General features: G+C 45.6%; 1 protein-coding gene across 1 annotated transcript in view; it reads right to left on the bottom strand.

Moving 5' to 3' along the window:
* The window catches only part of IBA57 (iron-sulfur cluster assembly factor IBA57), a 48,766-nt gene that overhangs the window by 4,061 nt on the left and 21,603 nt on the right, over positions 1-23,102 (bottom strand). The window contains exon 2 of the mRNA XM_085628808.1: positions 13,601-13,947. Coding sequence (XP_085484934.1) covers positions 13,601-13,947 — 347 coding nt within the window. The remainder of the gene's footprint in view (positions 1-13,600; positions 13,948-23,102) is intronic.

Here is a 23,102-nt window from a genome sequence, read left to right as displayed (position 1 = left end):
AAGAAGTACAGAGAGTACACCCCTGTGCCCTGCTGGGCGATGGGCACTACTTCTATGGCCCCTTTTGCGAGCATAGCAAGCACTTCTTGCTGGAGTAAATCCAAGTGTTCGGCTGACATAGGACGGTGCTTTGGTGGTATGTTGGGTGGAGTGGAAGTTAGTTCCAGACAGTACCCATGTTGAATGATGTCCCTGACCCACCTGTCCGTGGTGATGTTCTTCCATGCGGACAGGAACAGCTGGAGTCGTCCCCCGACAGGTGTTAAGTGGTCGGGGGGTAGGGAGAGGGAGTCACTGTTTGTTCTTTGGGGAGGACCTGGTGTTGCCATATCCACGTCCCCTGCCCTTGGTGCTGGATCCACGATATCCACCCCTGTTGTTTTTGTCGTAGGTGGTTTGTGTGCCACCTTTGGCATACTGTTGTTGTGACCCCTGACCCCTTGACGTTCCCCTATTTCCAGTGCGACGAAAGGAGCCACTACGGAATTGTTGGGTTTGTAGCGCCCCCATAGATTTGGCAGTGTCTGTGTCTTTTTTTATTTTCTCTAGGGTAGTGTCAACGTCTGGGCCAAATAAAAATTCCGTGTTAACCGGTAAGTTGAGGATATTGTTTTGTATCTCGGGTTTGAATCCTGAGATGCGTAACCAGGCATGGCGTCGCAGCATGACACTTGTGTTTATTGCCTTGGCCGCTGTGTCAGCTGCGTCTAGGGCGCATTTTATGGACGCATTAGTGAGGAGTTGTCCTTCTCTAATGAGGAGTTCGGCTGACTCTTTATACTCCTCTGGTAGATGTTGGAGCAGTGACTCCAGCGTGTCATAATGTGACCTGTCATATCGTGCCAGGAGTGCCTGTGTATTGGCAATGCGCAGGATATTGGCTGCTTGCGCTGCAACACGTTTGCCCGATGTTTCAAGGACCTTTGACTCTTTGTCTGGGGGAGGAGCATCACCAGTTGTCTGTGAGTGGGCTCTTTTGCGAGCGTTGGCGACCACCATAGAGTCCAATGGCAACTGACCCCTAATGTATTTAGGGTCACCAGGTGCAGGCTTATATTTCTTTTCAATCCTGGGGTTTAACACCCGGGCTCTTGTGGTGTCTTTGAAAATGTCTTTGGCAGGCTTTAGAACCCCTTTAAGCATGGGCAGAGTCTTGACAGTCCTTTCTGAAGATGCGAAAGTGTCAAGCAGGAAGTCCTCCTCAATGGCGTCAGAATGTAGCTCCACCCCATGATAAGCAGCAGCCCGTTCGACAAGGGCATTAAATGCGGCCGTGTCCTCTGTAGGAGACGTTTTAATATTGTAGAGTTGCGCATCCTGAGTATGTGGCATGACACTTTGGTCTGTGGGGTCATCCCATGCCTGATCAGGATCTTGTGTTTCATCGGGATCTGCGTCCCCGGGGTAGATGGTATCGTCCCCACCATATTCCTGCATCGGGTCCGATTCAGAAGGGGTAGGAGAAAAGGACTGCGGATCTAGTTGGAGGGGATGGAAGTGTTCTTGTAGCACTGGTTCCTGCTCCGCCGGTAGCTTGCGTTTAAGAGGAATTTTATATGGCACCTCTTCCCTGGCTGGCGTGATTTTGCGCTTGTGGAGCATTAGCCTGCCAGTGTCGGCGTCGATAAATTGTGGCCCTGAAGAGTCTTGTTCTGTTAGGCCAGAGGTGGTGGACTGTGTGTGGAGGACACGTGTCCGAATTTGAAAGAGTTTCGGTGCCGATGTCGGTGGCAGCCCAAAGGTAATGTTGGTGGGCTCCGAGTGCACTCTACAGGTAGAGGTAGTGTCGGGACCCGAGGTAGGGTGGAGGGCTACCCGGTCCCGGATGCGTTGTAGAGATGCAGAGACCTGCTGCACAGCAAACTGAGATGGTGGTTTGGTGGGCATTTTGGTAGTAGGCGTGGAGGCCGACCCCGACTTTTTTGTCGGAAGGGGGTCACTGGTTTGAAGGGATGCATCGATAGTCGACGTAGTCGAGGACTTCTTCGGCATCGGTGCTTTAGGCGTCGACGTAGCCGAGGCGGCCATTTTGACTACGGAGGTTACAGGCTTCGGTGTCGGCGCCGAAGGTGTCGGTGCCTTGTGGTGCCCGAGGGCGCGCTTCTTTTGTGCGTCGACCGCGTCTGCTGCGGTGAGCTCGGCGCCGAAGTCTCTCGGTACGCGTTCGGAGCCGACGACCTTTTTCGGCGTCGGTGCCGGGGCAGTGGGCTGGTTCGACGCCTTTGATCCGACCACCACCAGTTTCGCTTTCGGTTTTGAAGGGACTGGAGCGATGGATGTGTTTGGGTTTAACAACCCGGTCGTCTTTGGTAATAGTGGCTCTTGCATAGTGTTCGATGCCGGGCCGGAAGGCGGGGCCGAGGAACCATGGATTAGGTCTTGGGTAAGGCCCGAAGGCGATCCCTCGACCGGAGCCTGACGACGATGTACAATTTCGGCCTCTGTTTCGACGGATTGTCCTAGCTCCTCGGGAGAGCTGTCTTCTTCAGCCCCATATGCTTCGTCGAAGTCCCCTACCTCGTCGACGGCTTCTTCACGTCGAAAGAGCTCTTCGTCATCGTCGTCTGATCGGGAACCATGCTCTGAAGCGGGGCTAGATACTATTTCTTCCACGCTCTCGGCGTCCTCGTCCTCGGTGCTGAATATGTTGGTGGGTGCGGGCGCTGCCTGCTGCGCCTCGAGCCTCGCTGCCCGTCGGTTCCGTAGAGTTTTCTTGGATCGGAACCACGCGCAGGCCATGCATTTCGATTCGTCGTGATCCGGCGAGAGACATTTGTTACAGACTGGGTGGACGTCGATGTGAGGGTACTTGGCGTGGCACAGCGGACACCTCTTGAACGGAGTTCTCGATTCCATCGTCGATCGAGCGTCGAAGTTTGGATCAATGCGGTCCGAAAGTTGGAAGAGGGTGTGGAGCACTAGAACTAGTAGTCGACACCGAACGGTAACTGTACCGACGAAAACTATAGGCCTTTTGGCCTAAAACTAAGTATTCCGAAGTTGAGCTAAGATAGTTGCATCCGAACCCAATGGCGGAAAAAAACAATCTGGGGATGGAGAGGATGCCCATGCGCACTGTGGTCCAGGGGAGGAGTCACCCATCTCAGGATACTTCGAAGACTCTTCCAGGACAACAATGTGCAATCATCCGGACCCAACACTAGGCGGCGATCTATGCACAGATATGAATTCAGCAGCCCACATGCCTCGAACAATAAAATACAATCAGATTAAAAACAATATAAAAAGGCAAATCACAATTCATCTGCAACTAATATAAATCCAGGCCAACTATGATGCATTATTAGTAATACTAAAATCAATTCATTGATTCTGCTTCCAGTTTTTATGGGCCTACACCACAGAACCTTCTTCTCATTATCCACATGGTGGTCAAACATTTAGCCAAACTATGGACAATTACTCCATCTGTACAAATTCTTGAAATTCTTAGAACTTCTTGCGTTCTGGTTTCTAACATATGACAAATATGTAGGATCCATTTCCTGTGAGAACCAATAAAGGCATTGCAAAAGAAAAGCAAATGTGGTACGGATTCGATCTTTATTTTTCATGTTGGATATCTGTCATTGCCACAGGCGTTCTTGCCGCCATTTTATGCAAAAACTATTAGTAGGTAAGAACTCATATCTAAATATACCATATATACTTATTCAGCTGTTGGAAACACTACGTTGTAAAGGAAGGGCTCAAATAGTGGTGAGCATTTGTGGACCAGAAACCTATCTGAAATATTTCCAGGCTTACACTATTTTAAAAACATATTTTATTGAGGTTTTATGGCATAACATACATCGATACCATGAGCGATAAAACAAATCTACAGTACAAACTGATAAAAAATGGTATACAGAGTAACTGGGACCAAAAGGAAAATAAAACAGCCTGCCAATAAGAGTCAATTCCAGTGGACACATAGGGAAAGGTAGAATATGTTAGGCATGGTGCTCAGATGAAGAAAAAACAGGAACAGACGTATGTAAGGGTGAAGGGGAAAGCAAAGTCAAACACTAACCTCAAACATAGCAACAAGCTTCCATTGAGGTGCATTAGGAGACCAGCAAAGTGTACAATTGTCATTTGGGGTGGTAGGGGCAGGGGAAGGCTCAGACATCGTTAATCTGGCCCCACCAACATTTTCCATGAAAAAGATCCAAAATGATTCTTGTAAGACTGTCTTTGAGACCCAGCAAGTGTCTGTTGGAGAATCCCACAGAGCTGCTAAGCCTAATTGGTACAACATAGCTTTTACGTAAGACATCCATGGGATGTTTAAATGGTTACTTAGTTGCAGTAATTCTTCAAGAGAGGTCCTATATGGGCCACGCTCATCTGTATGCTACAGTCTACGCCAATAGAGCAAAGGTCTTACGTTTATGGTGTGAGCAATTTGGTGCTGCCCAAAGTCAATGTACAATGGAAGAAGAGGGCACTCTATTGTAAATTTATGATTTTAAGAATGTTTTCCACTACAGTTGCCATAGTGTCCTTTACATATTCCCATTGCTCTGACCTATTTAGGGCTGTCCCCAAAGATTTTTTGTTTTGTAAAGAGGCTTACAGAGATAGTCTCTCCCGTTACAAAAGAGTACTTTTTGATACAAAAAAGAAGTACTTCAGGGAACAGATTAGTAATGCTAAATCCTCCACAAGAGAACTTTTTTAAACTATTTCAAAACTTACAACTCCCACTAGCGCAAAACCACGGAGTTGCCCTGAAATCTGTGAAACCCTAGCCTCCTTTTTTCAGGGAAAAGTGGACATCATTTTCTCGTCCTTCAGCATTCTGCCAAAGGAGGGTATTAAGATTGGAACTTGGGGCCCGTCAAAGGACACCAAGGTAATCCCCACCTTAGACAGTTTCGCGACATTGGAGGCCCAAGATGCTACTAAGCTCTTGTCAGCAATCCAATCTGGCTCCCCTCTAGATCCATGCCCAGCATCAGTGACTAAACCCGTCCCGAATACTATTGGGGCAGCCCTTGCCCTAGTTTTTAGTATCATCTTTAAGTCGGGTCTATTTCCCAAGGCCTGGAAAAAAGCTTCAATCCTTCCACTCCTGAAGAAAGCTAATCTAGACCCTAAGGAGCCAAACAACTATAGACCCATCTCCCGCCGCCGGCCAAGATGATTGAAAAGGAAATGAACTCTCAACTAAGCTCTTTCCTTAAGACTAATGGCCTACTAGATCCAATACAATTTGGCTTCCTTGCTGAACACAGCACTGAACTGGCTCTGATTAAATCAACTGAAGAAATCAGAGAGGCATTAGATCAGGGAGGAGCTGCAATTTTGATTATGCTGGACCTCTTGGCGGCCTTCGACATGGTCCACCACGAAGTACTGCTGGACCGGTTAGTCGAAAGGGGGGTTCTAGGCTAGGCCCATGCCCTTCTAAAATCTTTTCTCACCGATAGAACCCAAACAGTGGACATGGCCAAAGATCGTTCGAGGCCTTTCTCCTTTTGGGCACCCCAAGGTTTGTTTCAGTGAAGAAAGGACTTCGGAACCCCCACTGGCTCCCGGTGAAACAAACAATGGAATTTAAGGCCCTTTGTACGGTCTTTAAGGCCCTTAAAGGATCTGGCCCTGCTTACATGAGACAACACCTTCAATGGTATGTTCCCGGCAGAGCACTGCGCTCGGCCGAGGCAAAACAAAAAAAAGTTCCACGGGTTAAAACAGCCAGTTGGGGGGGTAGGAGTTTCTTCTGTTGTGCCGCAAAGGCCTGGAACGGCCTTCCCCCTCCACCTCAGAACTGCAACCAAGCTCCTTTCGTTTAGAAGGGGCCTGAAAACCTGGCTTTTTTCCTAAATCAGTCATTCTTTCCAGTAACCAAGTAGGCAGCTCCCAGCGCCAGGACACCTTAGGGTAGCAGTGCGCTTTATAAGCTTTAATAACATAACATATTTCTAAGGCTGGTGGAATAGTTCTTACTATTGTTGCTTTTTAATATAAGATTGCCATAGCATGGTGTTGTAACTTTAGTGCATTTCTACTGATCTGAGGAAACCAAGTCATGTTATTAGCCAGCCTTGCGCTAATGTATTCAAAGTTTGTGACATGCTCAATCATTTCCTTGCCAGCTTTTATAGAATCCTTGTGCAATTATAAGGAATAACATATTTTATATATATTAAACTTCAACCCTAGACCATTGTGGAATGTCATGAATCGATCAAATAGGAGCTGTAGTGTGTAAGGAGTTTTCTAACTTAAGAGCGTGTCATCTGCAATCAACAGCGTTGGCACCCTTAATGCGTCTATTTTTGGTTCATTGTTGCAATGTATGTCTAGATATTTTCCCACTTTGTTTATAAATAATGAGAACAGGGTCAGGGCCAATACGCATCCCAATCCTTCTCAATTGCAATATGGCTGGTCATTTTACCCTCACTTCCCCATCTCCCCTGGGCAGAAGTGGTTGATGTTATATAACCTTATTAAAACTGATAGGATGGTGTCTGGGACACCCATACTTTCCAATACAAGCCACAGTTTGTGCTGGGGGATCAAGTCGAAAGCCGAACAAAGATCAACAAACACCGCATGAAGGTGGCACTTGCCAAGTGTAACATTTTTCTATTAAATTGAGCACAATCGAAATATCTGATCATTCTTACTGGTTTCGAAACGGAAGCCTTCTTGTAGGTCCAATAGTATTCTGCTGCCTTCGACCCACTCTAGAAGTTTCCGAATATCTGACGGCAGAAAAGATTTGTCAGACCTTCAATTAAGGGCAGGGCGGGGGCGGTTCATCTCTGGTCCTTTTTTTATAGATGTTGTTGGTAAGTTTATTAATATAATGCACCCATACATGGTGTCCAGATGCATATAGGTCATCAGGTATTTTGTCAGGCCCAGGGCCTTATCACAGCTAATCCTATAAATAGTGTCATAGGTTTCTTCTAGTGTTATAACTAGTGGACTTGATACTTCTGGTATCGCATATGATTCATTGTCTAGTATTTTTGCTTTTGATAGATGCTATAAGGGCAGACTTAGCCTCTTTGCACTGTTTATTAAACTAGGATGAACTTCCTGGTTAGTTGTAATCTTAGCTGCCCTCCTGAACGTTTCTCTTATGAAATCGTAGAGTTTCTCATGGACTGTTTAAGTGCTCATAGGCTTACTAGCTGCTTTAGTACAATTTATCAAAATATCGAACGCCTCTGTGCAACTTTATTTTTGTAAACTATTGGTATTGGTTTTTATGCAATAGGTACCCAAATACAACACCACCAAAAAACACTGTGGCACATATGAGAGTTCCAACATACTAGCCACAATTGCTTACAATTTAACTGACGGTACCAGAGAGCGCAGCAACCAACGAAAGAATGGCGACACATATATACGCTCTTAATCAAGATCTGGGAAGAGTTAACACGTATGCAGTAAGTGGGCCCCAAATTTCCTTGGGTCAGGGCAATATTGGTAGTTCTTCAGCATAAAGTTCTAGTTGCATTTTGAAATAAGAAATATCAGAGGCCCACTGGTTCCGAATGGGCACTCACCGTTTCCCCCAGTTTATTGCTACTCGCCTCTTGGCCAATTACAAGCCAACTGCCACCAGTCTGCTTGTTGTGGGCTGCAGGTCCTTTACCAGGTCAAGGAGGCACATGTGAGGCCGACACTGCACATGCTTTAGAGCCATTTCCTTGAGAGCATCTGTAACCTGTACCCAAAACCGGTGTACTGAGGGGCACAACCATGACAAATGTAGGAAATCATCATTGGGTGCCCCGCCTCACACAATTCTCATTGGTGGGTAGGCCATAGTTGTAAAGCATAGTGGGGGTATAATACACTTGATGGAGGTACTTGAAGTTACAGTTAGGCGTGAGCATGCACATCTGCAAACAACAAAAAAACCACTCAGCCGTTCTAGTGGCTGGTCTAGCACCACATTCCACTGTCTCAATGCTGGGTTTGGGGCCTCGGGTCTTTCTCCCTGAGCAGCAGCATATAGTTTGGTGATAAGGCCTCTACGTGAGGGGCTGGATAATAGAACCCCGACAGCTTGCAGGGCAGGGGTTCAGCAAGGTGGTGGTGAAGAGTGTATGCATTGCTACTCTGATACGACAGTAGATGAAAGTAAGTAGGGGGTGTAGCGTTGCGTGTTGACTATATCTTCTAAGGTAATAAATGTTCCCCCAGCATACATGTCGCCCATCGTCTTCAGGCCTACTCTGTCAAAGAGATTGAGTGCGTGTGGCACTTGGGTAACAGATAGAGTCAGATGGAACCGCAAAGGGAGCGCTGGCGCGTACAAGGGGAGTTTGTCGGGTCACACCCCAAGCAGGCACCATGCTCTCGTGGTGCAGTAGATAGTGTTCAATTCAGACTTATCAGCACAAATGCTGTATGGGATAAAATATCAACTAGCGGGTTGGGATGGGGTGGGACTCATCGTGTTCAATCGCTACATGGGGGACGTAGTCACGAAGGCAGTACCAGTAGTGTGTGAAATGAGACTGCGCACAAAGATAAATCTGGAATCACGCTACATACCCTCCAAGAATCGAAGACTGAAAAAAGTCCATTTTTATTCAAGGGATAGATGAGATGGGTCCATGTAAGGGGCACTTAACCAGCCTTGGGTGTACGGGAGAGTAAGTGTGTTCCATTTGAGTCTGGGCTGCTTGTCCACCCATGCAAGGGTTGTCAGCTGCATCTGGAGTGTGTTAAAGAATTGGAGCGTCAGCAATGGTTGTATGTTGATTATTAAATAGAGGAATTTGAATAATATCAACATTTTCGTCACTGCAATCCTATCTGCCATGGAGATGGGAAGCCGAGACCTGGTCTTCTAATCATGACATTGCTCTACCGTAGTTAATTATATTGGATCACCAGGTCTGGATCTGCATGGATCCAGATCCCCAGATACTTCACCAGGTCCTTGCTCAATTGTAAAGGGAAGTCTAGAGCCTGAGGCTGAGTGTTAGGGGTCAGGGGGAACACAAAGGCTTTGGACCAGTTTGATCCAGAGTAGCGACCAAATCATGTATATTTGCAAATTATGGGTGCTCGGTGGGAAGCTGGGTCGTGCACATATATTGCTGGAGGAAAAACAACTCTGCAACTTTGATATAGATTTGGGACATTAGTTACAGATCTCTTTCAACATGGACCATTTTAACGTACACTCATTTTTCGAGATGCATAATTCCCTGTATTGTACAGATGATGATCCACTAGACCGGATATTAGATACCTTTGCATTTTAAGGTGACTGGTATTGTGGTTACTGTCTTCCCTCGTTGGTATTACCATATCCTTCACATATGGCCACAGTTGGAGCTCCAACATTATATTATCTTTTCTGCTGGTCTGATTGGCCTGGCTGAAGGTATGAACACCAAAAAGTCAGAAGAGGGGAATCAGGCACTACATGCTCCAAGTCCTAAATGAATTGTAATCCCCATAAGTCGGATGGATATAACGTTTGAGAGAAACCATGCCTTTCCTGATGCCACAAATAACTTTTTAGATATTTTTAACAAGACTTTAAAATAGGAGCACTGGAAAGTAGGTGGAGTTGCATCAAGGGGTAACAGCGATCCATCACTCGGTCCTGTGTACAGTGGGGGCAGTAACCAACGTTTGATTGTCCCTATAGCTCACTGCTCCCCAAGTTTTGCATTATAAAAAATAATATAACTGAGAACTGCTCATTTCATTTTGCGCTATTGGTAATGCTCCCAAGGTCAGGTTGAGTATATAGCCAAACCAGAACACACCAAAAACACATTCCATCCAGTCAGATTTAACCCTTTTTTTCCCCGAGAGAATATCCGATACAAAAAAAAAAGGTTAGTGAGATACCAGACTGTCATGGGCTACATACTTTCACTGTTAAACTGGTTACTAAGAGATATTGCCCTGAAATACGCACAACGCCACGCAGTTGACATACTGATGCTCCAAGAAACCCATCTTGCAGGAAACAGCTGCCCCTTCCTGGCGAGGTACGGCAATGGCGGGGTCTGGCACTCCGGCTTTAATCGAGGCGCGTAGCCATCCTTGTGTGCCGCAACCTCCCATTTGTACTACGCAAGACCACTACTGACCCTTTGGGTAGCTTTGTGGCCTTGGAAGGGTCCATAGGAGACTGGGCCCTGAACTTGCTGTCCCTGTACTCCCCGCCATACTTGATGGCCTCCACCCTTGAGCGTATTGTGGACCTGGTTGCCGCCTTGCCCCCGGGAATGACTGTCGTTGGGGGGGGGACTTCAACGCAGTCATGAACCCTGACCTTGACACCGCCAGAGCCCTCTCGGCCTCTAGAATCACCCACACTAATCTTTTGACGAACTGGGCGGCTGCTTTAGGGTTATGCGATGCCTGGAAACTTTGCCATCTAATGACCCGACAGTAGACCCACACCTCGGCATCCCACCGCACGCACGCTTGGACTATATTTTCATGCCAGCCATGGACTGTCGAGTAATTAAAGATATCACCATCCTCCCCAGAGGCTATTCCGACCACTCACCCTTAATGATGGAGACTGGCGACCTCCCAGAGTCTTTGCGCCCGATTTGGAAGCTAAATGCCTGGTTTCTCCAGGATAAAGATTTTAGGGAATCGGTGGGCAACAAGCTCCAATGCTACTTCGCCACCAACCATGGCTCGGTCTCCTCACCTGGTACCCTGTGGGAAGCTGGTAAGGCCACCATTCGTGACTTAGCTAAGGGCCAGCTCAAACTCCAACACACTGCGCAAGACGCCCGGCTTACGCTACTGGAAGCTCAAGCCCCAGTCATCGAGGGCCAGCTGCCTGAGGGGAGAACCGAGGCCCAAGTTAGACTCCCGCAGCTGCTTCATCAGGAGGAGATCTCTCTCTCCCGCGGCTTAGCGAGCCCGAGGCGGAGGCAGAGGCGCTGGACTTCCCTATTACTCTGGAGTAGATCCACAAAGCTATCTCACATGGCCTCTGGTAAGACCCCGGGGCCAGACGGACTCCCACAGGAGTTTTACGCAGCCTACCGAGACACGCTAGTGCCTCATCTTCTGGAGGTATATGCCGAGTAGACGGCCAGGGATTCGTTCCGTGCAGAAACCGATATTGCCACCATTGTAGTGATTCCCCAAGTCTCAGCCCACTTCGAAGCACTGCTCCGAGTACAGCCCCATCTCTCTCATTAACTCAGAACTCAAAGTATTTGCCTTTGTCTTAGCCAACCGCCTGCAACGGCATTTGACCAAGTGGGTCCACCCCGACCAGTGCGGTTTCATGCCCTCTCTGGGTACCAAGCACTGTCTGAGGCGCCTCCACCTCGCTCTGGAGAATCGCCAGAGATTGACCCCATACTTGTCGCTCCTTCTCGTTGATTTCGAGAAAGCTTTTGATTCAGTGGCCTGGCGTTATATCTTGAGGAGGTGTTGACGGAGATGGGATTTGGGGAATACTTCCGCAACTTGGAAAAAACTCTACACAGTAAACTGCGGGCCCAGGTGCTGGTCAATGGAGCACTGTCACAGCCCTTCCCCATCAGAAGAGGCACGAGGCAGGGATGCCCCCTTTCGCCCCTCCTCTTTGCATTGGCGATGGAGACCTTCGCTTGCCTTATACGATCGGACGCGCAAACCATGCCGTGGAAATGGCCTGGGCTGGGGGAGGACAAAATTGCCCTTTACGCAGATCAGGTCCCCGGTGCCTTCGTGCGTTGAGTCTCTTCGAGCAGGTCTCCGGCTTCCGACTGAACTCGGCTAAGTCTGTTCTGGTCCATCTTCATCTTTCGAGGGAGTCCTTCGACTGGCAGACCACGATACCCCTTCGGAGACAGTTCTTCAAGTACATCGGGTATGGGTGGCCCTCCTCTCAGACCTTGCCTGGTCGCTCAACGTAACCCCGCAAATGAAAAAGGTCCGAGCGGACGACCTCAGATGGCAAGCGCTGCCGTTGAACCCTATGGGCAGAATAGTCTTATTTAAAATGATGATCTTACCCAGGTTCTTATTTGTGCTTCAGAATGTACTCTTGCTCTTTTCACGGACGTGGTTCAGAGAAATAGACAGTCTAGCTACCAAGTTCTTCTGGGGAGGTCGGAGGCCCCGGTTGGCTCTCGCCCAGTGCCGGATACCGCCCTTCAATGGTGGTCTGGGGATGACCAACCTCTACCTTTATTAATTGGCAACCTGGCTCCTCACTATACACGACTGGTTTAACGGTGGCTGGTCCGACCCAGCATAGAGACTGGAACTACATGTCCTGGGCCTGTCCAGCATCCATGGGATGCTGTACAGGAGCACCATCCCCAGAACCCTGCCCGCAGTCACGCATGGGGTGCTTCTGGCCTAGCGGGCCTCTTTGCGTAACACCCGCTTGTCGGGCAAACTGACTCAATATCCTCCACTTTGGCAGGGCACCTGGCTCTGGGAGGTCACTAATCTAGCGGGCTTCAGAGCGTGGGATCTCACAGCTGGGAGACGCGTGGAGAGGGGACCGTCTGCGCACTTTCCAAGACCTGCAAACCCGGTATTCCCTGTATCCTTCACAGTTTTATCGCTACTTGCAGTTGCGCCACGCCCTCCACTCCCACATCTCATAGGGCACCTCCCTACCTGAATACAGCCCACCCGAAGCCCAAATCATGACTGGCATCCTGGGGAAAGGGGGTATTTCCCGCATCTATCGCTCCCTCACAAACCACACTCCCAATGCACTGCACCGCCTCAGAGATCGCTGCGAGGGATGGCTCGGGACCTTGGAGGATGACGATTGGAGAGACGCGCTAATGTAAAAAAAAACAATCCCAGCTACGGCAAGGCTCCGTTTAGTCCAAATATACTATCTCCACGCCGCCTAACTTACACCGCTGCGCCTCAACCACGCAGGGCTCAGGTCCGATGAGTCATGCCCCCGTTGTAGTCAACCACAAGCTGATTTTTACCACATGGTATGGCTTTGCTCAGTAGTCACACGCTTTTGGGAATCAGTGGTCGGAGAAATTACTGAGGCCCTGGCTGAATGTCACTGAATGTACTCTTGGGGGTCACCGAGGGGCTGGATGGATCTTGGACTGACAAACTCTTTCTAAACACAGCCATGATGGTGGCCAAGAGAGACATTGCGGCGAGCTGGCTGAGACCGGCGGCGCCCACCTTGGCACGATGGCGCAGGGGCGTGGACTGGTGTGTGGCGCAGGAAAAGTCTTTGTACGAAGCCAGGGGATGCCCAAAGAAATACCGCAAAATGTGGGGCAAATGGGTGGGGGTGATAGAGGATTGAGGTTTACCGGGGCGGTCTGGGCCACGGTGGGCGTTGCCCTGTTCCCCTTTATGCTTATGAATATCCAGGACGTATTTGCTGTCATAATTTCGTCATGTCTCTGATGTGCACTGCTGCTTCTACTTGTTCTACTTGCTGCTGGTCTTATGTTTCTGTTTTTGTTTTTCTTTGTGCTCGCTTTTTCACTAAAATCAATAAAATTAGTTTAAAAAAAGAAAAAGAGATATTGCAAGAGCAATTTGTGACTGGCCTCAAAAGTAATTGATACATAGCATCAAGGTGCTCTGATCGTGGATTTACCCCATCTGTAATTTCCAATTTAAACTACATAATTCTTACCTTTTTTGTATCTGTACTTGTGGTATTCTTTAATATTTCCAATCTGCGTTCCAGGGAAAGCACTAAGTACATTGTGGTCTTTGCGGGTGACCAATCTCCAACCCATTGCTTCTACTCTGGGATCAGGTGTTAGAAACGTAGATGAATCAGGGGAGTTTTCTAAGACAGCAGACACATTTTCATTGCCCTCACTTGGGAGGACAGCCCACAAGGAGAGCTCAGGGCAGGGGAGAAAGCTGACTTTTCTCCTGATCTTGTACACTTTCAGGTGCTTCTGTATCGAGTCCAGTAATGAACTGTCACACTCCAGCAAGATCTTCATCTCCTCATCCTGTCTTTCACATAGTCTGAAAAACACAGAGCGCACATAAAGCAGAAAGCAAGACTAGAGAAAAATTAACATAACACGTTATAAAGTTAATCAATTGCACGCTACCGGCTAAAAAGATACCCCAAAAAAGATTAGATCAACAACTTCCACCCCCACATGAAATTCCAATAGAAGAGTTATTTTTGAATGCTGATTCAATTTGTGTATAACGGAATTACTTGCACACTCAAGAACAACGATTATGAGGGTACAGGTCTATGGTTTTCAGTTACCAGGCAAATACAGTGCTCATTAAGTTGACCTACCATCAGGCAAGTTCTATTTATAAACTAAAATGCATAGGGCCTTAATTAGAGTTTGGTGAGTGGGATACTCCATTATAAATGTGGTGGACATCTTGTCCACTGTATTGCAAGTACATTATAGGCTACGGCACTTTAATACGGTGGATGGGATATCCGTCATGTTTTGATTGAGTATCCGGTCCACAAATTCTAAATAAGGCCCTTAGTTCTTTATTCCCTTTATTCAACTCTCTTGCACTGCATGGCTAGGAAACTAAATCTTAAGGAGGATTCGACAATTCTTTTCAAGATCCCGGTTTTCAACAAAAACAGACATTGAACTAATTGTTTTCTAGCGGTGCAAATACACCACAGCCTGGAACTCCTTTCTATGTTTTCCAATTCTTCCTTTCCACCGTCAGAAAAAAAAAGCTGAAACTTCTGCTCATCAATGCCACTGTCCTCACTCCTCTCTCCAGACACTCTTGCAACCAGTCTGAAGATGTCCTCCAACACATCCGAAGCGTAATTATATTTTTACTAGTGTCATTTATATGACACGACTAGTATTATATCTACATGTCACACCAGTTCAGGGTGATTCCTTTCAAGTGTTTTATTCTATGCGTTGGGGGCTAGGTGTCCTTGACCAGATGCATTTATGTCCTTGTTGCTGCCTGTATTTCCACAAGTCTTTGTAAATCTCTACCAATTATTGATTTTCAGAGGATTCTCCCCAATGACTTGTGAATTCCATCGATCTACATAAAGCACCCAGATGCTCTTGGGCATTGTACTTGCCATACAAAATTACTAAAATATAAACAAATAAGCAAACTTTCAGACTTCCAACATAACAAAACAAAAGCACTCCCACTTCTCCATAGAAGGCATATGGCAGGAAATGACATACTCCCAAGCCATTTTCCGATTTGATTAATATTATGATGCCTAAGCTGATCTGAAAGGGCTCAAATCCAATGATAACTGAGGATTCAAAAGTCAGCCAGGATGTTTCCAAAGCTAAACATCAACCACATCAGTCCTGGCTTAGATACTCTTTACAGACAGCAAATGCAATTAAGCGTACTGTGCATAGCACACAAGGCTGCCTCAAACAATGATCACCCACTAGCTTAAATGTGGCATTATGCTTCGTACCCTACTAGAACTGAAGAATGAAAAAAATTAAATTTTTATGCATGGGCAAGATGAGATGACAGAAACATGAAGGTAAACAACTTAGGAACAATCATGACTAAACCTGATCCAAACCACTCTACTACAAATTCAATAAAAAACCTAAAAACTCTCCTGCCATCCAACTTCAAAGAGGTTCTGGTACTCGAAAGTGTGTTCCTCCTTTAGATGTGAAAACAAAAAAGAAAATCCCTATGCAAGTCAATATTTGTAATGAGCACAGAAGATGGACATGACCACTCAACTCAGCTCCAAGGTCTGAACTAGACATTCAACATGCTTCAACTTAAGACACATTACCTCAATACCATTATCACCCATCTTACTAAGGTCTCGGACATGGCAATGAGGTAACAGAGTGGTACTATACAAAAATTCAAAAATAAATAATAGGATCCACATAACTACATTTGAGACATTCAAATTAAATCAGTTTGATTGTACTTCTCATATGCAGGCACTCTTCTGGAAACTGGTTCATGATTAATTGGGTCCAGGACATAATAGTGAGAATTGATTACCTAGATCCAAATGAGCCTAACGTAGAAGGTGGACCATAACAAGTGTTTTACTTATCTAAAACTGGGAGGTGAATTGTACATATTTTAAATGTTTTTATTATGTCTTTTGTATGTGGTTTTATCAAGCTTTATGAGACGTGTATTCACCTACATTTTTAAAGGCTAGGATTGCATGCCCTATTATTTAGTTATAGGATTACGAGACCTTAAAGATGGCCATAACAAGTGTGTGCATTTCTATATAAAAAAAGTCTCCTTTTTTTAATCAATAATCGAATTTACATGTTTTTTCCTTTGACGGCTGTTTTATCTAATCAATTCTATCTGTACTTTTGTAAATGCTTTTATGACTTAATCTTCTGAATAAAGCTGTTGAAATGGAAATGGATTAATTGGGTTATGTAATAAATGGCAATGGGTTGGCTATCATTTTGGATCTGAGCTATAAATGTGTGGGTAGTCTGTGGAGCGGGTCTTCAGGAAATAAGAATTAGGGAAGTGAGCAATGTGAAGGACAGACAAAAGCATCCTAATAGTGCAGTGTTTCTCAAACTTTTCATTTTATATAATGTGGCAAACTTTTTGCAGTCAATTTTCTGCCTGTGAAATCTCAATAGGTAACTTCACTTAAGCCCTTTACAGCTTCTAGATCATGTTACCGTATACAGAGAATATTCACTGCGGTTGGAGCTGGGTATCAGTCTTATAGCAATCATGGTGAAATCACCACCAAACATACTCCTCAGAACCTGTTGAATAGTGTAGGAAGGTGGAATCTGACTAATGGTTGCTCCCAACTTTTTGCCTGGTATTTGAGTCGTTTTTGACTAGTCTGGCTGGGATCCTGCTATCCAGGACCCCAGCCTATCTGCTTTCTCCTTAAAACTGATGTGAGTACCCTAGGTACAAACCAATTGGATGCTGAGGATGCCCTGACAGTCCCTTGTAGATTGTACCCTAGGTACCCAGGGCATGGGTCCCTCAGTAGGCCTACCAGGGTTGCGGCACTTATTGTGCCACCCTGGGACAGCCATACAAACTGACACCACCAGACCACTACTGTAGTATGGGTAAGGTGGTGCTAGCACCCCTTACAGGGATATAGGTACCCTATATCCCACCCCATTACAACACATATACTCTCATAGGTCACCCCTATAGTAGGTCTTGCTAATCCTACTAGGCAGGGTGCTGAGGTATGTGTGAGGGGGGACCCCTACCTGAGTAGGGCCTCTCTGCAACCTTCGTAAAATCATTGCTGGGTTGTTTGTAGTGTAGCCATACCATATACTCTTAACCGCATTATAAGTCTATCGCGATAGCGTGATAACTTGAGAATGGCTACACAGAACCATATCGTGTTTGGTGTCAAACATGTAGGAATCCTACCCCCAGTCCAGCCATGGGCATGAGGGCACGATTCCCCCCTGCTAGAGGGGCGACATGGGAAAAGCGGCAGAATTTGGACACCAATTTAAAAGTGCACACGTAGTACAAAATGGCTACTACCCGCCACCCACACGACTCTGGCTGGCTGTTGCTGGGGAAAATCCCAGCCTCGCCAGCTGGACAATAGGGCTCCTGTGGCAGGGAGGTGCTAGCATCTCCCCAGACAGGATATGTGGATTGGAACTGGGTGGGTGCACCATATGTTGCCTTTCAGAGTTGCACGTAGGCAGCTACAGCGCTTACATTCTGCATACACCGCCTGGAACCGGTTCAGGGGCATCCTGCCCATCGCCCAGGCGGGAAACACACAAAGGGGAGAGGGTGTAGCCACCCTTTCCCGCCTCACCTCATTGGTGGACACTACTCTGGACACTCCCCTAATCTTGGGGATAAAGGTGAATAACGTGGCCCCAGAGCCTCAGATTAATCTTGGACTTCACAGACTTGACCTTCGACGAGCTGCTGCCCAGCTGACTGAAGAAATCTCCCTTGGGGTAAAGGAGTTACCCCCCTGCTTGGCAGGCACCTGAAACACTGCAAGTGACCCGGTTGGAACTTCGCTGCTCCTACGGACTTCATCGACTTCCAGCAACCTCGAGGTGGGTTTCCTAAGCATCCCAGAGGCCAGTGAGCGTGCACAGCAAGTCTGAGCACCGTGGACCGCGTGGGTGCCGAGATTCCCAACACCCCAGGACACCGGCCACCGCTTGCATAGCACACGACCCTGACCAGTGGGGAAGTTGTGCTTTGGCCCATGTTTGAGCCAACCACCAAGCAGCAATTGTGCCAAAGATCAGCGCCCTAGCCCCCTCCGGTGGCCCGTGGGCTCCCTTTTACGCACTCCATTTTGCTGCCTTCCTCAGTCCCTTGTCTCTCGACTTGTGGGCCCGAGCGGAGGACAATCTCGACTTCCAAGAGTTCACCTGGTTGCTCCAGGCCTGCTCTACAGTCTCTCCAAAGGAGACCTCTCACAGACCTCGTGGGTCTGCACCAGTAGCTGATTTGTTCATCTTGCGTGGGTTGCGGTTGCCAAGGCTTAGTGGATCCAATCCGGACACTAACACCACAGCGACCCTCATCCAACGTGGGACAGTCGCCCTCCAGAAGCTGGCCTTCCTTGAAGCCTCCCGGAGCCCGTGGCTGCAGATCCAAGCTACACCTCTTTCCACTTGAAGCACCCGACATTGAAGGGCAATTTCCTTTGAGCTCCCTGGTCACTGTGCCGTGACCCAGACTCTGTCCCCTCTGCTTTCAGGTTCTTCTCTACAAGATCTACAACTTCAATCTTCACTGCATCATCGACGCTTTTGGCTAGCAGCAGTTTTGTACATTTTCCCATTGAAAATCAGCCCGCGACCCGAATTCGAAAACGACCTATGCACCCGGCTTCCCTGGGGCAGGTAACAGTGGTACCTCGGTACTCTCGTGGTAGTGGGCTCCTCAAAAGCTTAACTCTTTAAGTTTTTAACTTTGAAATCCTGCTAGAAGTGACTTTAATCTGTTTAAATCAAACCGCGACATTCTCCATAGGCTTTAATAGAGATCCCGATAGCAGCTATTTCCACTGCACGCGCCTCCCGTGCGTCCCCTTCCTCATAACCTGGGGTGGATTCTTCAGGGGCCAGCGATCCTAAATGCCCTAGGCATTGTCTGTAGAATTGTCGTGGTTCTTATACCACTTTTTTAATATATGGTTTTGTCCCCCCTGGGGCCCTATGATTCCAGTGCTATTTATTGTATCTATCAATGCTTGTTTGAATTGTAACTTTGCCTCAGCCTCATAAAGAGACTTGTGGGATTCTGTCTAGAATAAATACATATATTTTATATATATATATATATATTACCTACTGGCGGTCGCCAGTAGGTAGTTATAGTTAGGACCCCTTTTCCATAGGAAATCCGCAACATTCTATTTTGAATAACTTTGGCGCCGGTCGATGAATCCTCGCGAATTTCTCAAAATAGGTGGGGCGCTACGCTCCGCTCCTACCCTGAAAGTCTCGGGGGGATACGTCAAGCGGGGGCTGAGATAAAAGGGGGGTCCCAAAACGCGTTTTTCCCATGCATTTTTCCATAGGACCTTTAGAACGAGCTACAGCCCGAATGGCTGAACAGAATTACTAGAAATTTGGCAGAGAGGTAGTCCCTATGTCAAGGAAGTGCCTTTTGTAGGTTTGGTGTAAATCTGTTCAGTAGATACTGAGAAAATAGCCTTTAAATCAATATATATATCTGAGCCCGCTTACGGTACGCTTACCGTACGCTTACGGTAAGCTTACGGTACGCGTACGGTGGCGTGCGCGAGCGCGATTCTGATTGGCTGTTAGATCTTAGTAAACATTCGAATCGGCCGAAACCAGGAAGCGGCGGCCGCCATTTTGTGTGTTTCACTCAGAAAAAAAAGAGTGAAAACAAGAAAAGGGGGCAATGAGGAGAGTTACAGACCCCCTTACATTTGTGAGGGGGTCAAAGAAGGACAGAAAAGTACAAAGAAAACATTTATGGATTTAAAAAAAAATCACGGGGTACGCGTACGGTAAGCTTACGGTAAGCGTACGGTAGAAAAAAAAAATAAAAAAATAAATGAAATTCAGATTTAAGTGTTTAGATATTAGGGGGCTCTAAAAAGAGCCGTTGTTTTTATGAAATGATTTTTATATACACACACACACAAATATATATATATATATATATATATATATATATTCACTGAAAAAACCATAGGTTTCACACACATTATAGTTAGGAATTAGCATTTAAAAAACCTTGCAAATTCACTGAAAAAACCATAGGTTTCACACATGTTATAGTTAGCTGGACATTTTACTGATAAAAAACCTATGAAATTCCCCCATTATAGTTAGTGCAGGCAACTATAACTCACGCAACCGCAATCCTCTGCTGATGACATATGTGTCTTTATGAAAAAAAAATATTTGTAATATATGTATAGCTAAAATTTAATGGAAGAAGACATGGGCAAATAAGTGTCTAAATACAGTATTAGCATCAGCAGAGGATTGCGGTTGCGTGAGTTATAGTTGCCTGCACTAACTATAATGGGGGAATTTCATAGGTTTTTTATCAGTAAAATGTCCAGCTAACTATAACATGTGTGAAACCTATGGTTTTTTCAGTGAATATATATATATATATATATATATATATATATATATATATATATATATATATATATATATATATATATACCTGTGTGGGCTACTCTTTCATTTGGTCATTCAAGAGGTTATCTATGGTAAAACAATAAGCTTAACACTCCTTCAAGACTTAGCCTGAAGGCTGCTCTCCACAGCTACCACTAGGATAGCTTTTTTAAAGGTTGTCTTAAACCTACCATCAATAAGAGTCGAATTGGACTGTGCAAGGTGTCCTCTATAACTAGGAGACAGCATATGCCAGGCCAACTTCTCACAAATAGTATTGTAATATATTTACTTTACATAAAAAATAAATCTAAAAAAAAAAAAAGCAAGACTTAATTTTCCTTTATATTCGCTTGCAGCTTGAGACAACTTCCAGGGCAGTGACAAAAATATAGGAAAAACTGTCAGATTAAATTACATTATCTAAGATTTCAAACCACAAGTCTGAGATAGGTCTTATAGCATATAGTATATTGCAACCCAGAGACAAATTCGCACAGCACTACGGACACATGTTTTGCTGATAAGTATTACATATTGAATGGAGGCATATTCAAAGTATTAGTGCCCTCCAAAAAGCCTTTTAGGACCTGAAGTACAAAATTCGAACCTTGTATTCTTGACCGTTTAGTTATTCACATACCTTTTTAGCAAGGCATACATTTCCTAGAATGATTTAGGAGAAAAATCACTTCTATGACCGACAGGCAAGATTGTCTACAATTGAGTCAAGGACGCAGTAGGGATGACGAACCCTAGTGTGATTTTACTATTTGGCCCTATTTGGGTAAGGGAAATTTAAAGGCTCTTCTGGTCTTTGGTGGCCATTAACATGGGTCAGGAACTCCAGTCACACCTTTTAGTAAAGAGACACAAGCCTTACACATGGAGTCATTATACAAGGCATATAACCTCAAGTCCAGTTTTGTCGTCAATGTGCTGTAGCACAACTGAGGATCACCCGAGTGTGCCAGCAGTAGAAATAGAGGGACTGAGCCATAGTGAGACCATCGGCAAGTGTACCGGCAGGTAGATGGATTGATGCTCCCCAAACGTGAGATTTATGATCCTCTTCGGAGTTCTATTTTGTTATCCCTAATACCCAGAGAGACATGGAGACGCTTCCTCTGATTTATAGTTTTGAGGTCCTTTTTTGACCAACTATTATTGACCTTCATCATTCCAAGGCCCTGTGCTCCCTATTTCAAAACGCTCAACAGTTCTATTTAAAAATCCAACGTCACCATTGCCACCATTACCAGAGTGGCTCGAGTCAGATCCTTGCGCATTTTCTCACCTTTGATTTCCATGGTGACCTCTGGTTCGGGTTGCTTCCCTCCTTGGATTCATTCTTATCTGGCCTGTTTTTTCACCCTAAGTAGGTTGACATCGGAGTGAGGTCTATACTGAAATGCGTGTCGGCACCCACGCTGAGATCAGCCAGACCAGGACACTCATAGTAATTGAGTCCTATTGGATGGAGGAACCTTGGACCATCCTATAGTCAATAATCTAAAATATACAGATGTATATATTCAATATAAGGATACACCACTGGGTTACTCCTTACTTCCTGGCCTACTGAAAATGATATTATGTTGTTTTTATTCAAGGATGTCATTTTTGTTTGAATGATGGAAGTATGGGTATAGTTTGAGTATATGTGAGTTTGTGCTCTATATTATCTTTTTTGTTTGTTTATTTTATGTGGTTTATAGTCTGTTGTATTTTATAACTGATTTCACAGATTCATATATTATTATAATGTACTAAAAATTAGAAAAATAGAAAAATGAAATTGAAGTTCTCAACCTTATGAGAAAGATTACATGGAAAGACTTGTTGAGTGAAAAAGGGGTTTTCCGCCTGCACACCTGGTTTGTATGAAATATCTACCACTATTGTTGAGCAATAATATCTATATACAATGCGTGCGACTGTGAGCTTATGGACCTGCCTAAAGGTCCTGTGACTAAATATGTATAGGGAAAGGGACGGATGAACTCCGTACCTTAACTCGCAGCACACTGCTCTAGTCCCTAAGGTTTCTATTATGAAAAATGAATCACTTGTTGTAAAGTAACCCAAAATTATGCGAAGTTACAAAGAAATCATCTTCAAACCAACTTAAATCCAAAACCAATGTTTTATCTGCACATTGCTCATTTCCAAAACTATTTTTTCTCTGATTATAAATGGCATCAGAAGCTTTTCATGTGTAACACATTAAAAAAAACATGTTAATTCCTGTTTATGAAGCTTGACAATGGTCTCAATGCATTTCGGGTTACGCAGAACCCTTCTTCAGGGACGAAAAGGCTTCTAAATAATGCTGAAATAATTCAAGGGCACTTGCCGGGACAGTAAAATGTAGAAGAATCAAAGACTGCCAATCAACAATATGTTCAGCCATTAACATGCAGTTTAATCCTGAAACTGGACAGCCTCTTGACACTACAGGTATGAGCAGAAAAGAGGAGCAGGATTGCATTATTAGAGCTTAAACGTGACGCCTGAGAGGGAGGGACAGATCTCCCAGACTTAGGACTG

The sequence above is a fragment of the Triturus cristatus genome, chromosome 10 (genome assembly GCF_964204655.1).
Source record: "Triturus cristatus chromosome 10, aTriCri1.1, whole genome shotgun sequence".
NCBI classification, from domain to species: Eukaryota; Metazoa; Chordata; class Amphibia; order Caudata; family Salamandridae; genus Triturus; species Triturus cristatus.
The sequence above is the reverse complement of the archived record's forward strand: the minus strand, read 5'-3'. Positions and strand labels throughout refer to the sequence as shown.